The 12763-nt window shown below is 49.3% G+C and overlaps 1 protein-coding gene across 2 annotated transcripts in view; it reads left to right on the forward strand.

Annotated features, from left to right (window-relative positions):
- DPY19L4 (dpy-19 like 4) overlaps positions 1-12763 on the forward strand; it is a 106123-nt gene that overhangs the window by 81603 nt on the left and 11757 nt on the right. For both annotated transcript variants that reach the window (XM_081950563.1, XM_081950562.1), the window contains exons 12-13: positions 10919-11077; positions 11775-11891. In XM_081950563.1, the coding sequence (XP_081806689.1) occupies positions 10919-11077; positions 11775-11891 (276 nt within the window). The remainder of the gene's footprint in view (positions 1-10918; positions 11078-11774; positions 11892-12763) is intronic.

Here is a 12763-nt window from a genome sequence, read left to right on the forward strand (position 1 = left end):
ATTAACACTTCAAGGCCTTTGAGAGATCCAGGGGGGGAAACCCTGCACAGTCCTCATAATTATGTGCTAGAAGCACCGGATGAGGCCTTGCACCAGTTTTGAGCATCTTTTCTGCCCACACTTAGTAGCAGTTATCACAAGTAGATATTAGCAATTGGGACATCTTGGGCTCTTTTTAAAATGTATGCTTCTGTTCTTGCTATGAACTGTGTAGGCAAAGTCTTTGAAGCCAGAATAATTGCTGAATAAAGATGAGATACTAGTCCCTCGTAAACAGAGGTTCAGATACCAGTAAGAACACAATAAATTACCGAGCAGCAGATCTGGAATAATTTTATGTATTCCTTTAGTTTGCTTTGTTTTGTGCTTTTTTCCCGTGCGCTGCAGGAGAGTCCAAGCAAGGGTTAAATTCTGTCCTTCTGCCCAATGGACTGGATTGAAATCTTCACCACGCCTACTGGTCTTCCGGTATCTTCAGTTTTTCAATTCAGTCCATTTCCCATTAGGATGTCCTTTTAGTCTCGCCTGAGACTTTTCTTTTTTCTTACCTGTATCCTTTACAAGCGTTCGAGGCACAACCACAGGTTCCACAGCCAGCTGCTCCCATTGTCAGGCTGATCCAGCGCCTCAGGCTTCTCCAGCTATGCAGCATCCACAGGGCCCTGGTGAGCGGCAGGACCTCCACAGACCTTCATCCCCGCCCCCATCGGTGGCCAGTGCTGAATCGGTTTGGGATGATGAGGATGTGGAGGGTCATGACCTATCGGATGATGAGAACCCCATTCTAGATAAACCAGCCTTTGCTGAATTGTTTCAACCATCCCTGTTCAAATCAATCCTGTTCAAGGCCAAGGTGTCCACCCACATGCAGGTGGCGGTGCCTCCGGATCAGGCAGCTGTGGATTTTACGGATCACAGTAAGGGCCTGTTCGATGAGAAGGTTCCCGCTCAGGAAATCGACCCTTCTCCCAAACTTTTTAAAGATGTAGTCCAATGCCAGTGGGTCCAACCAAGAACTCTGGCCACCCCCGGCGGTAATGACAAACGCCTTTACTCAGTGGTTCCTACAATGGAAGAGCTTCTTAAGCTCCCTTCCGTTGATCCTCCAGTTCAGGCTCTCACTTCCTCTTCAGTGCTCTCCCGGACCTTCTAGAGGGACTTAAGGCGGAGGACAAAAGAGCTGAACGGGCTTGTCACAAACCCATCAAGCCGCAGCTTGGGCCATTAAAGCGGCCACCTCTGCCTCATTCTTCAATAGGGCCACTATTGCCTGGCTTCGCTAGTTACTTACTAGGCTCCCGGCAGGGGACGCCAGACTGCGGGATGACGTAAACAAAATTGTAGCTGCGGTGGAATATTCTGCAGATGCCACCCTTAATGCGGTGAAGTTTGCTTTGTGCGCCATGGCCTCTAATGTCACCTCTCGTAGGCTCTTATGGCTACGCCACTGGAACGCGGATATGTGTTCAAAGTGGAAGATTGCTTCCACTTCCTTTAAAGGGGTCAAGTTATTTGGGGAGGCCCTTGACTCAGTTTTAGTTGAGAACAAGGATAAACGGAAAGTGATGCCCACGGTTTCCAGGAAGGTAGGTCGTCCTCCTTCTCTCGCAGGCAGACTTCTCGCCTAGCTGACCCTCCGAACAACAACAACTCCTTTCAGCATTAATACACTCAAGGGGTGGATCGCAATCAGGATCGACAGCCCTTTTGGGACAGGGCCCATCAGCAGCCCTACTCCCGGCGTCCCTTTCGGGGAGGGTTTAGAAACAAGCCCTTCCATAGGAACAAGTGGCCACCATCCCAATCCTCCCATAGGAGCGTGGCTCCAACTCTTTGCCACCCAGTGGGAGGAGATTACCTCGGATACGTGGGTGCTCCAAACTATTTGGATAGGCTTCACTCTGGAATTCCTCTCCCCCCCTCCGCGCCACTTCATTCGTTGCCTGACTCCCAGATGCCCCACCAAGTGGGGTCTCATGGAGGTCGAGATCCACCACCTCAAAAAGATAAGGGCCATAGAAACAGTTCCCCCTGGGCAAGAGCGCAGGGGGCTCTATTCCATTCTTTTTCTAGTGCCCAAAAGCTCGGGGGGGTGGAGAGCAATACTAGATTTAAAGGAGCTGAACCATTATGTGGCCTACAAAAAGTTCAAAATGCAGTCCCTCCAATCCATCTTGGGCTGCATTCGTCAAGGGGACTTCCTGACATCAATAGACTTGAAGGAGGTGTACCTCCACGTCCCCATCAGGCCTGAACACAGGCGCTAACTAAGATTCTTCTACGCCGGGACCCACTTTCAGTACAGGGTTCTTCCATTCGGCCTGTCGTCAGCCCCAAGGGCGTTTACGAAGATCCTGTCGGCAGTCACTGACCACCTAAGGTCGCGATCGATCCGCTTACAGTGTTACCTAGATGACATCTTGATTCAGTCGTCATCACCAGCGCAAGCAACACGAGATCTACGCATCACCATGAGGACGTTGCGGAGTCACGGTTTTACCTCAACCTCAAAAAGAGCTACCTGACTCCAGTCACCAGGATTCGGCACCTGAGAACTGTGATAGACACTTCATCTTGCCAAGTCTTCCTGTCACCAGACTGCGTCAAAAGTCTCCGAGAACTGGTCCAAAAGGTTTGCCTCTCCCCCAGCACTTGCATTGTCACGTTGTCACAATTGCTGGGGAAGATGATCTTGTGTCTCTCAATCGTTCCTTGGGCGAGACTCCATACGAGAGATCTGCAATGATTTCTCCTGCCAATGCAGAGGGCGAAGACCAGCAATTCACCACTCAAGGTACATCTACCCACCAAAGTAATTTGTTCTCTCCGATGGTGGCTTTCACCAGCTCTTCTGAAAAGGACTTACTTCAAGGAACCGCCCAGGCTGACCGTCACAACTGATGCCAGCCTCTTCGGCTGGGGAGCTCACTTGCACACCCTAGTGGCTCAAGGACAGAGGTCAGCTCGCAATCTCTCGCACAACATCAATTGGTTGGAGCTGAGGGCAGTCAGGCTAGCGCTTCGCAAGTTCCAGCACTGCATCCAACATCACCATGTCCTTGTCTCACTGACAATGTGGCAACAAAGGCACACATAAATTGCCAAGGGGGTACCAGGTCCCGGTCCCTCATGACGGAGGCGGAATTTTATTTAATTTATTTAATTTATAGACCGCCCCCTCTCCCCAAAGGGACTCGGGGCGGTGTACAGACCACAATAAAACAATATAAAAACTTAGATAATTATAAATACCCATTAAAACAAATTATATGGTAGGCTGTACATTATAGTTAAAAATTAAAACAACCTATAAAATTTATCCCTAAACATTTAAAATTTAAAATACAGGCTAGAGGGACACAAAAGTTACAGTTAGGCCAGGCCAGCTAAATTAAACAGGTGGGTCTTTAGTTTGTTACGGAAGGAGCGGAGATCGGTCGTTATTCTAATGTCAGGGGGGGAGGTCATTCCAGAGGGTCGGGCCCATCACAGAGAAGGCCCTACTCCTGGGCATCGCCCGCTGGCACTGCCTAGTGGACGGCACCCGGAGGAGTCCCTCCCTGTGAGAGCGAATCGGCCGCAGGGATGTATGGGGCAGGATGCGATGATAGTCAATACCTTGAAACGCACCCGAAAAGCCACAGGTAGCCAGTGCAGCCCGCGCAGGAGAGGTGTTACATGGGAGTATCTGGTACCACCCATAATTGCCCGCGCGGCCGCGTTCTGGACCAACTGCAGCCTTCGGGTGCATCTCAAGGGAAGCCCCATGTAGAGAGCATTGCAATAGTCCAGTCGGGACATCACCAGTGCATGGGTGACTGTGCGCAGGGCGCCCCGGTCCAATAGGGGGCGCAATTGGCGCACCAAGCGAACCTGGTGGAACGCCCCCCTTGCCACGGCCATCACATGGTCATCCATTGACAGCCGAGCATCCAGGAGGACGCCCAAATTGCATGCCTGCTCCACGGGGGCCAGCTGTTCGCCCCCAATGGCCAGTGATGGAACCCACTGGTTGAACCGGGGCGCCGGTAACCGCAGCCACTCCGTCTTGGAGGGGTTGAGTTTGAGTCTGTTACTGCCCATCCAGACCCGTACGGCCTCCAGGCACCGGGACATCATTTCGACAGCCTCGTTGGGGTGGTTCGGGGTAGATATGTACAGCTGAGTATCGTCAGCGTACAGATGGTACTCAACCCCCAAACCGTGAATGATCTCACCCAGCGGCTTCATATATATGTTGAACAGGAGAGGCGAGAGGACCGACCCCTGCGGCACCCCACAAGTGAGCGGCCTCAGGGTCGACCTCTGCCCCCCCGTCAGCACACATTGCGCTCGGCCAGAGAGGTAGGAGGAGAACCACCGTAGGTCCTTCTCTGTGGCGGGTCCCACCCTTTGGAATGACCTCCCCCCAGACATCAGGACAACAACCGATCTCCGCTTCTTCCGCAGTAAACTGAAGACCCACCTGTTTCGGCTAGCCGGCCTGGCATAATCTCGACAACTGTTCCACCCCTTGGTTAATTTTAATTGTCAATGTTAGCTTTTAAACTTTTATTCTTATTGGGGTTTTAACTTCCCTGATTATTGTATTTATTTATTTTTACCTCCTCCTTTGTAGTCCGTAGACCGTTGCTTGTGTACGTCGCCCCGAGTCCCTTGGTTAATTTTAATTGTCAATGTTAGCTTTTAAACTTTTATTCTTATTGGGGTTTTAACTTCCCTGATTATTGTATTTATTTATTTTTACCTCCTCCTTTGTAGTCCGTAGACCGTTGCTTGTGTACGTCGCCCCGAGTCCCTGTGGGGAGAGGGGGTGACTAATAAGTCTGATAAAATAAATAAAATAAATAAATAAATAAAACGGTACCCCTCACCCCCAACCCCTGTAGACGGCGCAATAGGATACCATGGTCGATGGTATCAAAAGCAGCTGAGAGATCTAATAGGACCAGGATGGAGGAACAACCCCCATCTCTGGCCCTCCAGAGATCATCCACCAATGCGACCAAAGCCGTCTCCGTGCTGTGGCCGGGCCGGAAACCGGACTGGCACGGGTCTAGATAATCAATTTCATCCAAGTGGCGTGGGAACTGTTGTGCCACCACACTCTCTACAACCTTTGCCAAAAAGCAAAGGTTGGAGACAGGACGATAGTTAGCTAATATAGCTGGATCCAGGGAAGGCTTCTTGAGTAGGGGCCTCACCACCGCCTCTTTTAAGATGGCTGGCAAGAACCCCTCTCTCAAGGAGGCGTTGTCCCTTTCGGGAGAGGGGGTGGTCTATAAGCGCTAATAAACTCCTGGAGCCAGCCTCGTGTGACCTCCCAGGATGCCAGTACAAGCCAGGAGGGACACGGGTCCAGTAAACATGTGGTGGCTCTCAATCGACCACGCAACCTGTCCATATCTTCGGCAGTAACAGAGTCAAACTCCTCCCAAGATGGTCCCTCAAGACTCGCCTCTGGCGTCCCTTCTAGACCACTGCAGGGGACCCACTCGCTGCGGATCTGAGCGATTTTGTCCTGCAGATATTCCCCAAATTCCTCTGCTCTACCTTGCAAAGGGGCTTCCCGCGGCCTCTGTGAAAGGAGGGAGCGGGTCACCCGGAACAGGGCGGCAGGGCGGTTGTCTGCGGACGCAATAAGAGCGGCACAGTATCGACGCTTAGCCACTCTTAATGCCACAAGGTAGGTCCGTAAATAGGCTCTTACCTGTGTTCGGTCAGATTCAGAGCGTGAAGATCTCCATCTGCTCTCTAGGCATCTCTTGTGGTGCTTCATCACCCTCAGCTCCTCGGAAAACCAAGGGGCCTGGGTGGATCGCTGCCGCAGGAGAGGCCACAAAGGCGCAACCCGGTCTAAGGCCCCGGCAGCTGCACTGTTCCATGCGGCCACCAGTTCCTCCATCCGGGAGCGGGTCAGGACTACAGGAAGTGGCCCAAGCTCCGTTGGAACCTATCAGGTTCCATCAGGCGCCTGGGGCGGAACCATCTAGGACATTCCGGTTCCGCCTCCCCGCGATGGGGGGTAGCGCCCAGGAAGTCGAGCCGGAGAAGTGAGTGATCTGACCATGACAGGGGTGTAATAGCTAGTTCCCCTACTCCCAGATCACTCCTCCACTGGTCAGAGACAAAAATAAGGTCCAGGGTGTGGCCTCCCTCGTGTGTGGGGCCCTGAATTATTTGGGTCAGGTCCATGGCTGTCATGGAAGCCATGAGCTCCCGAGCTACCTCGGATGATCCCCCTGTCGACGGCAGGTTGAAATCCCCCATAATCAATAGCTTGGGGGTCTCAACCGCCATCTCGGTGATCACCTCGAGGAGCTCTGGCAGGGCCGCTGATGCATAGCGAGGAGCCAAGTATGCAATCAGCAAGCCCAACTGTTTCCCTGGGCCCCACTTCACGCATAGAGACTCACACCCGGATATCTGTGGCACAGTGAACTCTCTCGGCTCCAGCCCTTCCTTTACAATAACCGCTACCCCGCCACCCCTACCCAGGGTCCGAGGCTGATGAAATGCACGGTACCCCGGTGGGCACATTTCCCCCTCGTGGCCCAACCAGGTCTCCGTAATCCCTGCAAGGTCCGGCTCCCCCTCCAAAACTAAATCATAAATGAGGGGGGTCTTATTGACAACGGACCTTGCGTTGCACAACATCAGCCTCAGTCCCTGGCTCTGTAAGTCCTGGCCACCTAGGGCGTGGGGGTTGGGACAGATGACCGGACGTGTCCAACGACCACGGTCTCCCAACCGGCAACGAGATCTACGTCTGCCCTCGCACCTACCCCTCCCCACGACCGTTGTGATGACAAGACCCTCTGCTGGAATATTACTATTCCCCCTCCCCTCCGCAGCTCCTCTCACTTCCCCACCAACCTCACCTGTCGGCCTGGCACTAGCCCCTCCCTTAGCCTGATCAATCCCACCCCCCACCCTGGGACCCCCTAAAACATATATAAAACATTTTATTAAAAAACCCCTCATTTTTCGCTTCCTCCACCTCTCTGGATTAATAAATCCCTCATCAAGGTGGGCCCTCGAAAGGGCGGAGGGCCATACTTGCGAGAGGGGGGACTCCCGCAGTAAAATCAGGTCTGCCCTTGAATACATAAAAGGCCATAAATCAGCAGGGCCTCAGATCGAATTGAGGATGCTACAGATGTTAAAATGGTGTTGAGAGATGTTAGAATAAATAGTACATAAGTCCAGTGGTATACAGAAAGCCAGAGCTTGGGTACAGATGGTAAAACCAAAGTCCTAGGCGGGGATGGTGGGGATGGTGAACCGATCAGATGGTCTGCAAGAGGTAGGTGATAGGTGGGCAATGGGTGGTCAGTCAGTCAGTCAGTAGGGGCAGATGGTCAGTTAGATAGTAAGCGGGGGGCAACTGGTCAATAGGTAGAGAGCAGGGTAGTAAATAGGTGGTAGGTAGGTGGTAGGCAGGGGGCAGACGGTTAGTGGTGGTCAACAGGGGGCAGATGGACAAAAACAAGATAGGTGGCCAGCAGGAGACAGATGGTTCTCCTGCCAGAACTCTGGCAGCCCTGGCATTGAAAGTCTCCTGTTAGCCACAACAAGCCCCCTGATTCCTCCAGCGCTGAAAGCAACCCTCCTCCTACCAGGCCTCCAACGCTGAGACGCCCCTGCCATCGTTCCTCCACTCTCCTCCGCTCTTCCTCCGCTCCTCTCCGCCCCCACCTCAGGCCAACAGCCACCATTCGCCCTTTCCTGTATGCTCGGCGTCTCGGGCCGCCGCTCCAGCTCCAGGGGCCATTTTCCGCCGGCCTCTGCTTCGGCGCTTCGGCCGGCCTCCAGGGCTCCCAGCTCCAGGCTCCCGGCCTCTCTGAGACGCCGCCAGCGCCAGTGCCGACAACAGCTTGCAAGCCCCGATCTCACCAGCTGTCTCCGCACGCTCCCAGCATGCTCCAGCTCTCTCCCTCTCGCATTCTTTCCATTTCCTCTCCAGCTCTCTCCAGCTCGCGTTCTTTCCATTTCCTCGCGATTGGTTGGTAGGTGGAACGTTAACTACTGTCCATTTGGGTGGAGCACAACTCCGGAGTGAACAACGTCCAGGTGGACTGGCTGAGCCGCACCAAACTAGACAACTCGGAGTGGCGCCTCCATCCGTGCCTCTTTCATCAATTGTCTCAGAGATTCGGTCATCCCCTGGTCGACCTGGTCGCCACTCCGGAGAACGCTCAGCTCCCCCGATTCTTCACCACATTCCAATGTCCCCGGGTGGAGGAGGTCGATGCCCTTTAATCCCCTTGGCCTCCAGGGCTGCTTTATGCCTTCCCTCCATTGGTGTTCATTCCCAGAGTGATCAGGAAGATTCTGGAGGAGCGGGCAGAGGTTCTTGTAGTGGCTCCATACTGGCCCTGACGGACTTGGTTTGCCAATCTAACATGCCTGTCCATCGCACATCCCTGGAGAATCCCTCAGGAGTCGGTCTCTCTCAGCCAGGAAGCGGTTACGCATCCGGAACCCCAGTGGCTCAAGCTAACCGTATGGCACTTGAGAGGGACCTCCTGAGGAGAGCCAACTATTCTACCAAGTGATCAACACCATCCAAGCCTCCAGACGATCCTCCACCTCGCGGATCTATGATGCCACCTGGACCACCTTTGCTAGATGACACACCATCTTCAGCCAACAGCCACTTCCCTGCCTCAAATCCTAGATTTTCTACAGGAGAGCCTTGATAGGGGTCTAGGCGCTAACATCTTACGATGCCAAGTAGCAGCCTTGTCCACGGTGCTTTCCTATGGCAACCATCAGCCATTCAGCAGACACCTGGAAATATGCAGCTTCCTACGTGATGCCTCCAACCTGAGTCCCCAGGTTGTCCATCATTATCCGACCTGGGACCTTGCCACTGTGATCAGGGCACTCACTGGCCCTCCCTTTGACCCATTGCATCATGCGTCCTTACGACACCTGTCCCTTAAAACTGCCTTCCTTGTTGCAATTACTTCAGCCCGCAGGATTTCGGAAATTGCGGCTCTATCGGTCCGGGACGATTTGTGTACCATCCACCCAGACAGAGTTGTCCTCTGTCTCAATCCATCGTTTGTACCAAAAGTTAATTCATATTTTCACCGTGCCCATGAGGTAGCCCTCCCAGACTTTTGCCCACGTCCAAATCACCAAGGGAGCGTCGCTGGCACTCTCTCGATGTTCGAAGGACAGTCAAGAAGTACATCAGACGCACGGCTCCCCTTCATCAGTCGGAGGCCTTGTTTGTCGCCTTTCAACCGACCTCATTGGGTCGAAAAGTCACTTTGTCCACCATTGGGAGATGGATCAAGGTGTGCATCTCCCTGGCCTACAAACAGCAGGGCAGGCCCATTCCCCCTCGAGTGACGGCACATTCCACACACAGTGCGGCCACAATGGGGGCCTGGGCCACTCAGGCGTCAGTCGAGGAAATCTGCAAAGTGGCGACCTGCGTGTCCCCATCGTTATTTTTAGACACTACAAGTTGGACAAATTTGCATCCGCAGATGCAGCCTTTGACAGGAGAGTGCTGCAGGCAGTTGCTTCTGAGACACATTAGGGTTGGGATGTTACTCTTCATGGTTTCCGCCCTTGGACATTTTTTGCTTGGGTATGTCCTTTGCTTGGACTCTCCAAGCAGCGCGTGGGAAAATGACCATTGGCTTACCTGAAGGGTTCTTTTCCATGTGCTGCGGGAGAGTCCAATCCCGCTCTGAGGCTATCTCCATTCCATCTAAGTTGTACTTACTTTCGTCTGTGGACGTTGTTTGGAAGGATGGAACATTGACGTTGACTTGACATTGACTTACCTTTCGGGACCATGCCTTCATTTAAAAACTGAAGATACTGGGAGACCAGTAGGGGTGGTCAAGATTTTAATCCAGTCCATTGGGCAGAAGGACAGAATTTAACCCTTGCTTGGACTCTCCCGCAGAGCACGGAAAAGGACCCTTCAGGTAAGCCAATGGTCATTTTCTTGTGAAATGTTTTTATGTTTGGAGTCCCCATCAATTTGATCTGCCCTGATCATCAAACATGCTGCATGGGATTGATAGAAATAAGAATTCAGCATCATCTAGCGGGTTTCCACAAAGCATGTCTTATTTAGTGAGAGATCTCAGGAGTAGCTGTTAGTTAAGTGAGATCTGTGGACTAGTAAACTCGAGGGAGAAGCTAAATGACAGATCAAGGAGTTAAATGGAAAGCAAAGCTGGAAGTAGCTGTTAGATAGACAGCAAGTGAGGAACCAGATGGAACATTTGGGAAGAAAGAAACATGCTTATGTACAGGGGAAGGTGGAAAGGTGGCCTCAACTGAGAGCATGAAGTTGTCTTTCTGTAGAAGACGGAAATGCTCACAGGCTGTGAGAGTGGAAGAATTCTGGATAAAATGGGGTTTAATAGACTCAGGCCAAACATACATCTGGCCCCTGGAAAACTTAAGAGCAGTCCTTAAGACTTTCCAAAACATGCCTTCAAATCTTAATTTTAAGGCACCCAAAGAAAAGTTATTCAACAATTGAGAAAAAACATTAGATTTCAATTAAAGTGTACATTAACTTAAAGCATATTTATAGCTACACGCTTTTCTTTATTCTCATTGTTCTATTTGGGAGAGTATCCCTAGTTTGCCACTGAAAGGCCAAAATGAGCCACTCTGTTTTCACCATGATGTTGTTAAACAGCATTTATAGAAGAGATGGGCAGCATAAAAAATAACAAATAAACAAACAAATAAATAAATCTGGTGAAATAAGCTCTGTAAGTGGCCCTGTTGCTTGTTCTGTTAAACATGCCTGCAAAATGAAGACATTTAGGGAATAGCCTTTTCCATGCCAATCCAATCAATACAACAGGTTATTCTGATTGGCTGGGATCGTGTCTGGCTATTAAATATGTTTCGCTTCCATTCACATTAACAGGAACTTCACAGTTAATTGGTTGCTTTGTCAAGAATCACTTCAGACACCATCCCAAGACTTCTTCCTGCGGCTCACTCATTCTTCGCTATTGCCATTCTACCTTTTGGTGCTAATTGTTTGCCTTGCATCTGTGGGTCAGGCTTCTTTTAGGAAAATGGGGTAAGTTGATTTTTATCAAGTTTCATTTTTGTTCCATAATTTCTGTAGATACTAGTTACTTGGTTTAAATAATACACCCATTACATGTTGCATAAGGGGCTTCCAAGCTAAATAAAGTGGTAGAATTAAATTTGAATTCTAACTTCCTTTGCATATGGTATAAGTACAATATCTGCATGTCATATTTGCATATGTGTTTAACATTTTTGTCCTTCATCTTCAAAATTAGGTAGAAAGAATATGAGCTGTCTTTGCGTTTGTTGTAGACTTTCTTCCATTTCCCCCCTCAAATACTTCCAGATCTATAATTGGAGCCTGTTGCAAATAGCTTGTGACTATTTAAAAAATTCTTGATGTTAAGAAAGCATTTCTGGATAGTTAGAAAAATCCAAGAATTTGTAAAAAGTTCTTGAACTGAGCAGAATTCATTATCCATTCACACTCTGTTTATTGATCAATACATTATAGTATGTATTTAGAATGCTTGGGTATGTTTGCACCTCATTCTTTCCTTGGGTAACTCCTTTGCTGCACAGTTTTCTTGAATTATTATTAAGACATCAGAGTTTGGATTTAAGAGAAAATATAATAAAGAGTACAATTGTTGGGTCTGATAGTTATTGAATTGTCCATGAGAGAAAGAGAGAGAGAAAGAGAGATATGATAACCCGGTCTTCTTTCTCTTCCGATGTCACAGCAATAAACAAGTCAACGAGCCAACCACACATGAGGGTGGGATTGGTGAAAGACCAGAAGTAGCCTACCATATATTGCACACGGTTTCCTTGGGGTTGCTTTCTATGATGATGGAAGGGTGAGTCCGTGAGAATGCTGCATGGATTTCTTTTCATTGGGAAGGTGGAAGATATTACTGTTTATGTTACACATATGGATTTTTTTTTAAATTAACTGAGCATGGATAAGAGTGGTAATGATTTTTAAATAAATACTTGTGCCTGGTTAATAACAGACTTGAATTACAAGCATCTTTATGTGGAAGGAGAGTTATGTAGGAAGATCTGCAGTGGGAGTCTCTATTTAAGTGAATTTGTCATTATTACTTTTGTACTCATCAAAGTGTGTTTTGCATGTGTAAAATGAAACGAGAATACAATTAGTAATGTATTAGAAAATTAACTTAAGGCGTTTGCTCCTACAAGGTGCAGCACCACCAAAATTAGATAACTTTAAAAGGCATTTATAAAAAAATCAGGTAGAGATAAGATTTAAATGACTGCTGACTGTGATTGGCTTTACGTTACTTCTAATATTGCTTATGGAATATCTCTGCATAGTTACCTAGAAATAGTAGGAGGAATACATATTCATGTTTGTGTTCTTCCCAAAAGCATCTGATTGGCTACCATGAAAAAAACAATCTGAAAGATAAAGATTTTCTATGTTGTTATTACCTTGGTTTCCTTTAAAATAAATGATTACAAACAACCAGTTGTCATTGTGCAAACTTTAACTACAAATAAAATACAGCTTAATCTAGTGCATTACAGACTCTTGCCCTTGACATTGATCCTTGCAATATCAGATTTAGGTGGGCAACCTGTGACTTTAGAACCATGGATGAGGGTTGCATCTGATCTTTGAATTATATGCCAAGAGCCGCACTCCAAGGAGTAGCAGGAAAACCAGATCAAAATTTGCTTTAATTTTATTTGTACGCAATTAAAT

Source organism: Natrix helvetica, assembly GCF_964273705.1.
Source record: "Natrix helvetica genome assembly, chromosome: 4".
Classification (NCBI taxonomy): domain Eukaryota; kingdom Metazoa; phylum Chordata; class Lepidosauria; order Squamata; family Natricidae; genus Natrix; species Natrix helvetica.